The 11,440-nt window shown below is 54.4% G+C and overlaps 6 protein-coding genes across 6 annotated transcripts; 2 read left to right on the top strand and 4 right to left on the bottom strand.

The window, feature by feature from the left end:
* Nucleotides 1-891: 891 nt before the first annotated feature.
* KRP23_2427 (E3 ubiquitin-protein ligase TOM1-like) lies at nucleotides 892-3,054 on the top strand (the record flags this gene model as incomplete). Its single annotated transcript, XM_067887161.1, has 3 exons — nucleotides 892-1,707; nucleotides 1,781-1,877; nucleotides 1,949-3,054. The coding sequence occupies 3 exons, from the start codon at nucleotides 892-894 to the stop codon at nucleotides 3,052-3,054; spliced, it is 2,019 nt and encodes a 672-aa protein (XP_067749774.1).
* A 109-nt stretch (nucleotides 3,055-3,163) lies between these two features.
* Nucleotides 3,164-7,294, bottom strand: KRP23_2426 (Alpha,alpha-trehalose-phosphate synthase [UDP-forming] 6; the record flags this gene model as incomplete). Its single annotated transcript, XM_067887160.1, has 8 exons — nucleotides 3,164-3,677; nucleotides 3,749-3,811; nucleotides 3,901-4,217; nucleotides 4,292-4,339; nucleotides 4,421-4,512; nucleotides 4,576-4,747; nucleotides 4,820-6,698; nucleotides 6,762-7,294. The coding sequence occupies 8 exons, from the start codon at nucleotides 7,292-7,294 to the stop codon at nucleotides 3,164-3,166; spliced, it is 3,618 nt and encodes a 1,205-aa protein (XP_067749773.1).
* A 141-nt stretch (nucleotides 7,295-7,435) lies between these two features.
* KRP23_2425 (uncharacterized protein) lies at nucleotides 7,436-8,598 on the bottom strand (the record flags this gene model as incomplete). The annotated part of the gene is made up of 2 exons (XM_067887159.1): nucleotides 7,436-8,479; nucleotides 8,554-8,598. 2 exons carry the CDS (start codon nucleotides 8,596-8,598, stop codon nucleotides 7,436-7,438), a joined length of 1,089 nt encoding a protein of 362 aa, XP_067749772.1.
* Nucleotides 8,599-8,678: 80 nt separating this feature from the next.
* On the bottom strand, nucleotides 8,679-9,938 carry KRP23_2424 (Protein phosphatase 2C-like protein 1; the record flags this gene model as incomplete). The annotated part of the gene is made up of 8 exons (XM_067887158.1): nucleotides 8,679-8,880; nucleotides 8,963-9,025; nucleotides 9,091-9,188; nucleotides 9,253-9,298; nucleotides 9,366-9,494; nucleotides 9,566-9,668; nucleotides 9,757-9,859; nucleotides 9,936-9,938. 8 exons carry the CDS (start codon nucleotides 9,936-9,938, stop codon nucleotides 8,679-8,681), a joined length of 747 nt encoding a protein of 248 aa, XP_067749771.1.
* Nucleotides 9,939-10,086: 148 nt separating this feature from the next.
* On the top strand, nucleotides 10,087-10,416 carry KRP23_2423 (uncharacterized protein; the record flags this gene model as incomplete). The annotated part of the gene is made up of 1 exon (XM_067887157.1): nucleotides 10,087-10,416. One exon carries the CDS (start codon nucleotides 10,087-10,089, stop codon nucleotides 10,414-10,416), a length of 330 nt encoding a protein of 109 aa, XP_067749770.1.
* Nucleotides 10,417-10,601: 185 nt separating this feature from the next.
* KRP23_2422 (60S ribosomal protein L15) lies at nucleotides 10,602-11,222 on the bottom strand (the record flags this gene model as incomplete). Its single annotated transcript, XM_067887156.1, has 1 exon — nucleotides 10,602-11,222. The coding sequence occupies one exon, from the start codon at nucleotides 11,220-11,222 to the stop codon at nucleotides 10,602-10,604; it is 621 nt and encodes a 206-aa protein (XP_067749769.1).
* Between the last annotated feature and the right edge of the window lie 218 nt (nucleotides 11,223-11,440).

Here is an 11,440-nt window from a genome sequence, read left to right as displayed (position 1 = left end):
GACGAGTGCGCAGAATGCGGAATGGAAGGATTGGCACGGCGGTGCCGACGTATGCGGGATTTGCTAAGTGCGACAGTCAGTAGGGACGGAGAGAGGTAGGGGCATGTTTGGGATACGGACAAAAGAGCTTGTGGATAGAGGAAGGAGAAAATTTGCTGTTAGGTGCGGTCATTAAAGTGGAGATGTGGCTGTGGGTACATTTTGTTTTTTCTATCGTCCGTCGCGCTGGCTATTGGTGGGCGGACCAATGCAGAGCAATGACATGCCAGTTGCGATCACATCTTGCTCGGCAACAGACAGCTGCGGACAGGAAACCAACCATCCTGTTGGCGAGCTGTACGGCAGCAAGATTTTGCTGTGCGATCCGACAGGATGGAAGCTCTCTGCCGGTCGGTCTCCGGTCTTTGACGCCCACGACACTACGGGCGGCGCCGAGACGAAATATTTCCTCGACGATGGTCGATCAGCATCGTGGGGCCGTGCTGCCTGAGAGCGAGGCAGGCAGCGAATATACTTGTGGTATCGGGTTTTTTCACCATTGGATTCTCACCGAATGTGATCACTTCTGTGAGGTGATCATGCATCCCGCGGCACCGAACCGAGAAATGCGCTGCCATCGCTGTCCACACCAATCTCCTATGCTGCCAGATCAGTCCATTACTTCGCCTACCACGTTGCTGCTTGCAATGATAGTCTGGCGTTGACTCAATGCAAACAATATCATGCATGCACATCTTCGACGCGCTTCAACCAAAAGTAGCGGTTGACAGGCAAGTTGACACTCCAAAATTCGTACTTACACGAGTATAGACTCACTCTTAGTGCTCAGGTCCCACCAAGGCGGATTACGCCCGTCTCGCTCTCTAGACCAGACCAACAATTCCCTCGACCATGTCGTCGCAGTCCAGCGACGTGGAAAGCGTCGTGTCCGCCGTGAAATGGATCGGGATCGTGTTGGGCGTGGCCGCGGTCGTCGCAGTCTGCACCATCGTCTACATGTGCTGCTACCGCACGGACACCGGCTCGGCGCAGTCGGAGCTCATGGATGGACTGCTGCGTCGCGACCAGCTCGAAGAGACGGAGCTCGAGGACGAGGGCAAAGGCTGGCAGTGCGTCGTCTGCGGCCTGGCCAACAGTGCCAAGCGCAAAACCTGCCTCATGTGCGGCACCAGCATCGGGTTCCTCATGAGCACGGAGCTCGGACGCCGGAAGAGCTCGCGGATGCTGCTACGCAACAACAGTCGAGGCATCACGGGCGCCGACGTGGCCGGTGGGGCAGGAGAAGAGGAGGATATGGAGGCGTTGAGGGTGAGGCAACGCGCGCTCTTTAAGCGCCGGATGAACACCATGGCGGCCAGGAAGAGCTTGTCGCAAAGACAGCGCGGTGCGTTCCGACGACGCCTTTGGCAACGCAAGCAGTTGTCCGATGGCAAGTTCCATTGGGTCCGGCAAAATAGTACGGATGCGGTTGACCCGCTACCGGAGCTGCAGGGTGGAGATTCAGCGCAGGCGACGCTACCGTCGACGGCGGAAGCGACGAGTTTAGCGGGGCCCAACGGAGAGAGCGTCACAGACTACCATAACCTGCGCTCGCAAGGCTTTGTGTCGATGTACGACGCTACGGGGCGGCTGACGTGGACCAAAGCCGATGAAGTGTCGATTGACATGGAATCGTTTGGGAAGGGGCTTGACAATATTGACTTTGAGGTGGGCAATTGTGGCGATTCGTGCACGTGTGTACTTGCTTGAGGTGTTCACGGTTGTGCTTGTTTGACTGTAGGGAGTGATGGCACTAAGTTTCCGCATGAAGAAGCAGTGGTTCTTGGTGCAGCTGTCCCGCATTGCTACCCCAGTGACTGAAGCCGTCGCCAAACTGAGTACGTCTCCATATTGTTGAGTGCCGTGGCTCCTGCAATGAAGCTAACCTTTTGATTGCCCACACTTGAAGCGGTGACGCGGGAACGGATCATTCAGCAGTCGCTGCAGCTTGCTGAGGCCCCACCTGACGCCCTTCACGCGTATTTGAAGATTACGTTTGATGGTGAGCCGGGTATCGATGCAGGTGGTCTGCTACGAGAGTGGTTCGGAATCGTCTGCAAACAGATTTTCAGTGAGAAGATGGGCCTCTTCGTCCCCACGAAGGGCGAAGACATGAGCTATTGGATTGACCCGCTCTCTGATGAGAAGAACGAAACCCACCTGAAGCTGTTCCGCCTAGCTGGTATCTTGATCGGCAAGGCGCTTTTTGAGGGTCTTGTGCTTGATGCCCACTTAGCTCTGCCGTTGCTAAAGCACGTGCTTGGTATTCCAATCTCGTTCTCCGACCTTGAGTTCCTCGACGAAGAGCTGCACCGGAACTGCAAGTGGCTTCGCAGCAACAATCACGTGGAAGCTCTTTGCCTGACGTTTAGTGTGATGCTTGAAAATGGTACTGAGGTGGATCTCAAGGAAAATGGACGCAACGTCGACGTTACTGACGAGAACAAGGAGGAATACTTACGGTTAGTCCTCGAACACCGCATGCTGGACAGCATTGCTGACCAGTTGCAAGAGTTCCTCATGGGCATCTACGATGTGGTGCCGAAGGCGCTGCTGTCTGTGTTCGACTACCAGGAGCTTGAGCTGATCCTTTGCGGCATCCCCACTATCGACACGGCTGACTGGAAGGCGCACACTCACGTGCGCTACATCAAGCCCGAGGAAAACAGAAAAGGCAACATCACCGAAGAAGAGCAGAACGGAGTGCTGCAGTGGTTTTGGATTGTTGTCGAGGGTCTTGCACCCGAGGAACGTGCTCGGCTGTTGCAGTTTGTCACTGGAACCAGTCGCGTGCCCGTCGAGGGCTTCCGTGGGCTCATGAGCTCCAGCGGTATCATCCACCAGTTCACGATCCAGCTCGTGACGCGGGGCAAGAAGGAGAAGGCGGACCTGTTCCCCAAAGCGCACACATGCTTCAACCGACTCGACTTGCCCATGTACCGCGACATGGAGGAGCTGGAACGAAGCTTGACGATGGTATCTCAAATGGAAGTCTTTGGCTTTGGCCTCGAGTAGAGGCAATAACAAAAGTGCTATCCAATATATATGGCAGCAACTCGCGTGTGTAAGCTGTAGTTCTGAATCATTCAAGTTGCCGTGACTTACAAAAGTGTTCGGAGTTGCGTTATTTAGTCTGGTCCTTCAGCTTGGCAATATGCGCAGCGACATCTTGCTGCAGCATCTCCTGATGGCGTTTATCTCTGCGACCTTGAGAGCCGTCCAACGACGAACTTAGCCACGCAGGCGAGGCTGCAGCCTTCTGCTCTCCCGGCTGCTCCTTCTTCAGAACGGCCAAAGCCGCCTCGATCTTGCTCTCACTTGCAGCCAACTTCATATTTTCTTTTGTTTTATCATCAGCAGCACTTGCAACCGTTGCGGCGCTCTGTCGACTAGCCATAGCCTCCTCCTCCAGTCGTCGGAGGCGGTTGCGCATTTCCTGGATAGCGGATGCCAGCGCCGATTCCTTGTCCTGCTGCTCCTGGACGGCATTTATCTCGCTCTCTACCTGCTCCATGCGGAGCGCCTCGTTCTCACGGTCCATCCGTCTCTTCACAGAGTAGAGGTACAACCCCAGCACAGTGCCAGGCCCGAAGGCGAACAAGCCGTAGAAAAGCTTACGTCTCGGAGACAGCAACTTCCTGCGGGGGGCAAACAGCACGGCGACATCAGATACAAAGCAGTTCTAGTGTTATAGTTGGCGTTTACACACTCAAGCGCGTCCGGAGGCGCGTCCGAGAAGAGCATCTTGACCCTGCCAGCGGCCATGGTGACGCTGTAAAAAAAACAATGAAATGGTAAAACATACTTTATAGTGATTTTATCCCGATTTATGAAAAAAAAAAAAAAGCGGTGGAAGTTCACGAAAAGTATCGGCGCTGCAGTTGTCGTGCGAGGCGGTGACGCTGTGAAGCGGCGAGCGCGCCGATGATGCAGCCCGCGACGACGGCTGTGCCGAGAGCAGTCCAATTTGTGGAAGGCACTTCGTGTGGACTTGGTGCAAAGAACTCGTCGCTGTCGTGTCCAGACATCATGGTGGCGGAGCCGCTGGACAACGACCGCATCTCTCGGTTGAGCGTCTGCAGAAGCTCTTTCGACACGAGCGACTTTTGCTTGAAGAACTGGCGGCTGAACGTGCGGGGCTGCTGGAACAGGCGGATGCGGGAGTTTGCCAAGCGTAGCTGTGGATCCAGGCACCATAAGCTGGTTAATTACAGCAACACATATACCTCACTATCCATTGTGGTGTTCGCACCCGAACGGCGATGGCATGGAGAGCGCTGAGGATGTCTGACATGTTATCCTGAAGGAGAAGACGCCGCCACGAATGCACAAGATTTAATCATTGCAGATTATATGCGAGGTGTTCAAGCGGAGCACGTACCACATAGTATTTGGCGCTGCTCGGTTTCTTCCCGACAGTGCAGGTAACCACATGCTCCAACTGTGGCTCGTTATCGACGAATGCGTGGACAGCTGCAATGCCAGAGCAATAATACTTAGCGCCCAGGCGCCCAGCAAAAAGTGAGTCGCACGTACCCTGAAACACCTTCTCATCGGAGTCGTCGTCGCCCACGATAAAGGCAAACTCAGGTACACCAACCCGTTCCTTTAAAACCTTCAGGATTAATGACACTGCCACAGCTTTGCTGACCCCAAACTGATGCACCTCCACATATCCTTTTGCACGGATGATCGTGGCTTCGCCCCTCTGTTCACGAAATAGTGAAAAGGTGAGAACTTCTACAGAAATCCGAAGAAGTGCAATGCTACAAAAACGTACCTCGACAATTTTCCGGAGTTGAGCACACAGCTCCAGCGACTGGATCTCTCCGTATTCTTGATCGCTGTTGCGGTAATCGTACAACAATGACGCTGCATTCTCAACAAGAAAAGATCCATTCGTTCGTGCTGCGTATGCCTGCATCACACGTTTCACGTCGTCTTTCCAGTCGAACGTCCGCTTGTCCTCATCGCATACACATTCCCAGCGACTTCTTCCTGCTTTTCGTATGAACAAGCCGTTCTCTGCTATGAGATTCAAATTCGGAATTGAACCAAATTGATCGTCAAGCGCTGCGCGCTGAGTGTTACTGGCTACAAACACGATGTTGCACGGATCAGCGCAGAGTGTCCAGAGGTTAGCTCGGGTTTCGTCAGAAATCGGCTTTCGAACTTTCCCATCAATGTATCGAGCGGCCGTTTGACCCGTGCAGTCTCCATTACGGTCGCTCATGTTCAAACTATGGGACGACTGATTAGCACAATCGTCGCGGTGTGAGAACTGAGCTCCCTCCTCATCCAAAATGCTTGCAGTAGAACTTAGGGTCCCGCCATAATCGAAAATGAAGAGTCGACGGGACGTGCTTGTACATTTCTTGACTAGCTCGTCGACATCCAGGTTCACAAATCCCGACTCAAACCGCATAATACGAAAGTCAAACCCGAAACCAACCTGAACCACTTCACCTGACGAAGCTTCTTCTGTCTTGGCTGTAACAGATTCCACATCAGCTAGAAGTCGCTCGCCCCAGGGTGTCGGATCAGACTTCCCTACCAGAAACTTGTAGTTGACGTAAAAGCGGTTGTGCTTTTCATAGTAGCTCATCGAACAGGCTTTCGCAAAGGTAGCAACCATATCGTCTGTTTTCCACGGGTTCACGGCCAAACTTCCGCTCAAAATGCGGCTATACGCACTAAACTCCGAAACGATCATGATGCCGAAGCTGCGCTCAAGGCCACCAATGTCAAAATTTCCTCTCGGGCTGCTCCAACCTGAACTGGTCCTGGACTTGCTCTGGATGTTTCGATGCTGCGCGATCATGTACTCGAATGGCAGCAATGAAAGCCCTCCTCGAACGCACGTGTCGAGGTATATGTCACACATACGCCATAAAATAACTCGCTCAGCACACGTTGTCTTCCTCTTTTCTTCGAAGTAGACCACGACTCCTCCAGGAGGTGCGTATCGGCGGTTAATTTCCTCGGTAAACTTCAGGACATAGTCTCGTATGCGGTGGTAGTCATTAGGCCTTGAATCGAGTGTGATACCGATTTGTACAAGAACGACAGAGCCACGCTTTTCCGGGTGTGTCGCTAAGAAGCGGTCAAATGCACGCAGCTTCAATGGGATAGCTGTGAGGCCTTCCAAGCGGTCCACAGACCCAATGATAATTGGACGCTGTTCATGGTCTCGTCCCGCCTTAATCGTGTCCCCAATGTTTTTTGCGAACTTTAGCGCAGTTTCGTTCACATCAGCTTCATTCTGGTCCAGCATCTCATGCAAGTGCGTCACATCCGGCTCCACATGAGAGCAGGAGATGTGAATCTTGCGTCCATTGTACTCGATGACGAGCATGCCGTTTGGGCACGTTTTGTAGTCCAGTCCCAACAATCGCTTACAGCTTGTAAGAAAGTGTCTCGCGTGCTCAAAGATGAGAAACCCAATGTGGTCCGCGCACAGCATCGCACGAAGGATCTCCGTACGCATCGCAAGACACCGGAATATCTCGCTCGAAGGGAACGGCACGTGCAGGTACATCGTGACCAACGCCATACGCAGACGACGCAGCAAGTACGACGGCACCATCAAGAAGTGGAAGTCGTGGAGCCACACCAGATCACCACCATGGTAGCTCTCCACCACGCGTCGCGCGAACGTCCTGCACTCCTCACATAAAAGTTTAGCCACAAGTTCACCACACCCACTATTAGTGAGACACTACCTGTTCACACTGCAGTAGTCTGCCCAGCACATGTCCTGCGCCGCCGGGTTCCACGACACGGGGTCGCACCACGTACTCTTGACGCCGCTGGTTTCTTCCTCCCTCCCTCCGAACCACCACTGATTAGCCTTGCTCTTCTCCTCCTCGCAGTCCAATTGCAGCTCCGCCGAGTTGTACACGTCCACGACGTTGTGGAAGACCGGCCAGAGCACACCCTTGCAGAAACCCTGGAAGTAGCGGTGCGCCACAGGCGGGTCCAGGAACACGGGGACGCAACGCAGCGCCAGCAGCTGCTTCTCCAGCGCCGCCTCCTCGCTCTTGGCCACGAAGACCTCCGGGCACCCGATGAAGAGCGGCGAGTATTGGTCGGCGTCCCTGACTAGGGTCCGGTAGAGCATGGCGGTGGCGCTGGTGGCCCACGAGACGCCCCAGCCACTGGCAGACGCCGCGCTGCGCTCAAAGACCAACGGCAGCACATTCACCACGATGAGGACGGTCTTGGGTGGCGCCAAGGCCGGTGGAGGCGACGGCATCTTGCGTGCGCTCGAGGCGACGGATTTTGGAATGGCTACTTACGTTGAAGTTATAAATTGTTTAACTTGGCTTTTGTATGCAGGCGCTGAACACCCGCCAGACCAGTACCTTCCTGGATGAGCTCTTTGTTTTACGTGCAACTATTGCGTGCGTTGGAAGATGTAGAGCGATTGAGACTCGGTCCAGGACACGCGTTGGCGGGTCAATTGCTGCACCATTTCGAAACGCGGAGAGCGTTGCAGGGCGTCTTTGTAGTCGATGACGAGCGCCCCGGGCCGGAGCTCGGATTCGAGTTTGGTCTGCACCTGCCGGTACAGACCCGCATCCCAGCACTGCGACGTGAGCAGGAGAATCATGGTTTCGTGCACCGGAACGGTGAGCATGTCGGCGCATACGAAGCGACATTTGGCCTCGGGGAGTTGTAGCTCGCGGCGAGTCTGCTCTGCTGCGTTGTGCAGGAACGGGAGGATCTCGACACCGACGCAAGAAAGACCGAGGACGATGGCCGCGAAGAACACGAGAGACCCGGACGACGATCCGAAGACTGTCAACGTTGCTTGCTTCGGGTTGAGCGCAATTGCGTCGAGTACTGCTGTTTGTGTGAAGAGGTTCAGCCACGTCGGGAACGGAGTGTTTCCGTAGGCAAAGTTCTCTGCAGAGTACTCGCTGGCAGCGCCCGAGATATCCTGCTGAGCTTTCAGAAGCCCTCGATGGAATGTGAGTTGCTGCTCTTGCTGCCTTGATTGCGAAATTAGTTGTCTTAGCCGTTCCTTGTCTGCCGAACTAACACCAGGCAGATTATGGCTCGACAAAACATCGTCGAGTTGCGCCACTGCATCAAACTCGTGTTGCATTTTTTGTTGACGCTCTTCTTGGATGCTCTTGATGGTGGGGATCTTGCGACGGGTGCAGACTTGAATGGTGGCCAGCAGCTCCGTGATTTGTTCCAGTTGCATTTGAGTCACGTAGGAGGCGTTCATGCTGTTAGCGTCCGATTGGTTTGAGGTTTGATGGTCATCCTGGAGAAACGAAGCGTCAATTGAGTGTCGGAATCTTTGCAGACAGGAAAGGGTTTCCGCCAGCACAGTTCGTAGCACACGTTTCGAATCCGAGGCGCTGGATACAGCAATAGGAACTGAGGCTTGATTCAAGTTGTTATGCACAATGTGAGCAGCAGTTTGAAGCTGGCAAGTCCGCCACGAAGAGAACATCAATAAAACAATTCTAGGTGTAGTGAGTGGGGTGCTTTCGACTGTACCTGCTTGAGAATGCAGCTACACTCTTCCCAATCGAAGGACACCATGCTCGCGGCGATGATATCCTGCAAGCAGCGACGCTTCGATCATCAAAGTTGAAGCGCCGCCGTGCGCCAACGAGAGTTGGTCAGAATAGAAAAACGACGATTGCAGTGACATTGTCGCCGCTACCCCTTTGCAGAGCCTCGTTGACAAGAACTTGCGCGGCTTGAGATTGCTGGGGGACGGGTATGAATCCCACCATATCCACGACTTCTTGGTCACTAAGAACATCCCAGACGCCGTCGCATCCCAGCACGATAAAGGGATAGTCCTCCGCCGGTTCAAGTCTGGAGGAAATACATTTTAGAAGGCAGCCGTTGCGACGTCAGATACCATGGTGCAATATTGGCTCTCGGGAGATATCTTTACCTCGTCGCGCTGGTGTGCGGCCTTGCGATCACAACCTGTTTGAGATTTCGGTCTCCGAAGCTCCTGCAATCGATCAGCCCACGTGAGATTGAGCGCGTTAAACGACAAGACAGTGGGCAGGGCATTACCGGGTAACTGCAAGTACACCAGACACGCGATCTTGAATGACGAAGCCGCCGTGTTGAATAATCCGCTCCATTTCGTCCTGGTCATTCGCTTTGTGGTCCTGCAGAGCATCAATAACAGCCATGAGCCTCATCGTTGCATAATCAATAAGTATCCTGCTCTACCTTCGAGAGTCGAACTGCTTTTCCCTTGCAGCTAAGCACAGCCCGACTGCACGAAGCACGCCATACAAGTTAGCACCATTGGCCTGCAGCATCTTACTTTAGTATCCACGCACCTATCGCCAACATTGGAGACGTAAAGTGTCCTTGCACAATTCTTCTCAAGCAGCAACGCTGTCACAGCCGTGGCGCCCACCGTCCCCGAAAAAGACTGGCAGCATTCCATGTCGGAGACCAAGTAGCCCCTACACAACGACCACGTCAGTAACAGCACTTATAATACCATCAACAACACCCAGCCAACTTCAGTCCTTACCGTTCAAGGCGCTGCTCAACTGTGCTTCCATCCTCGGCCAGCTGCAGCTCCGTCGCGATGTTCTTGTGTAGCACTCGTTGCAGGCACGTCGACACGGAACGACCTACACAGCTCTTGTCAGTTCGTTAATTACGAAACTATCCCTAGATCGCACTATTACTACTAGTATTATAGTAACAGTGCTCCATTACCTCCATGTCCATCGTGGATAGCGAAATAGCCGTTCTTCGGGTGCTGCAGGAAGCCATCCACGATGCGGATCGTGTCCTCCATCGTCTTCCTGTGTCCAGCGTTCTCCACACGACATACGCAACGTCAGCCGACACACTAGCAGCCTCATTGCACATATTAAGCAGGCTATACAACTCACCATTTCCTCGCAGACGCTCACGCATCTGCAGCAACTGAAGACCCCGTCCATAATGGAATCGATTCTGTTCAAGCTTAAGTGTATCGAAACGATTGCGCCTTTTCAATTGTGTCCAGTCTGAGTCGCAGTCCACAAGAAGCGCAGTACCGGTATGAGTCGTCCGCGCGTGAGCATCGCGGCTGTGGCGCTTTCGGCGGTCACGGGCATGACGGCGGCGGCCGTGTCCATGATGGCGTACTATCGCTTCCAGCACCCGCAGGAGTTCGCGGACGCCAGCATCCGCATGACGCACCCGGAGGTGTCGGACGATTTCAACCGCAGATGGGGCCTCTTCGGCACGGGCGTCATCGACTCGGTGCCGCAGAGCATCAAGGACGTGTTTGACGTGCCCGACATGGCCGAGCGCTTCGAAAAACACAAGAAGAAACGCGAGGAGCAGATCCACCAGATCGTCGAGGACCTGCGCCCCAAGGGCAAATAGACGGGCAGCCATAATTTCTACTGGCAATTGGACTACGATGGAGACAGAAGACGCGTAAGACAGACCGAATCAAAAAAATAACAATTAAACACCGAGTCTCGGCAGCAAAGTCGCATGTATTCAACTTGTTCTTGTGGCTCTCATCAGCCAAAATGCAGCGAGTCTCCAGAGAGCTAACGCTACACTTACGAGCGGTAGCGGCGCAGCGACAGAGTGTTGCGACGCTTCCAGTTCTGGCGGAACGACGAGCCGATGATCTTGTTGGCACGGTGGCCACGCTTGCGGAGGCCACGGCCCTGGCGGCCGGCCGACGTGAGGCCACGCTGCTGGCGGCCCTTGTGCACGGCGTTGGCGATCCAGTTGATGCGCGGGTCGCGACGGATGACCTTGTGCGAGTGGTCGACCATGATGATCTCGAAATACTTGTACGTAGCGTCCTGGTTCACCCAGTACGAGTTGAGCACGCGCAGGTTCGTGAACTTGTTGCCGGCACGCTCCTCAGCCACCGAACGCAGGTTGCGCTCGAACTTGAGCTCGTTGATACCGTGGTGCTTGGGCTTTCCGTACACGATACCCTTCGAGTTCGGGCGCTTGCGGCCACCGCGACGCACGGCGACGCGCACAATGACGAAGCCCTGCTTGGCCTTGTAACCAAGGCGGCGAGCCTTGTCCACGCGGGTGGGGCCCGTCACGCGGTGGATGACCGGCAGCTGGCGGTACTCCCAGGCGCGCACACGCAGCAGGAAGCGCAGCACATCCGACTGTTTGCGCTTCCACAGCTCCTCCAGGTACTTGTAGGCTCCCATTCTTCTGCGACTTTGCTAAAAGGAAATGCTCCGACATATTGGGCCACCAGGCCAGGAACGTGCCAGCCCCAGCCAGTCATTCACACCAACGGTCCCGCTAAGTACGACCGAGGTTAAAATGGGATGAGTCAATAAAACCTTGTTCGTATTTAAACAGGATGTTTCGTGTACCCCACACTACGACTGCTTGAAGTTGGCGCTCCGGATATTCGTTGTCG

This window comes from Phytophthora ramorum, assembly GCF_020800215.1.
Source record: "Phytophthora ramorum isolate Pr-102 chromosome Unknown Phyram_PR-102_s0002, whole genome shotgun sequence".
Taxonomy (NCBI): Eukaryota; Oomycota; class Peronosporomycetes; order Peronosporales; family Peronosporaceae; genus Phytophthora; species Phytophthora ramorum.
This window is presented reverse-complemented; position numbering and strand designations above follow the sequence as displayed.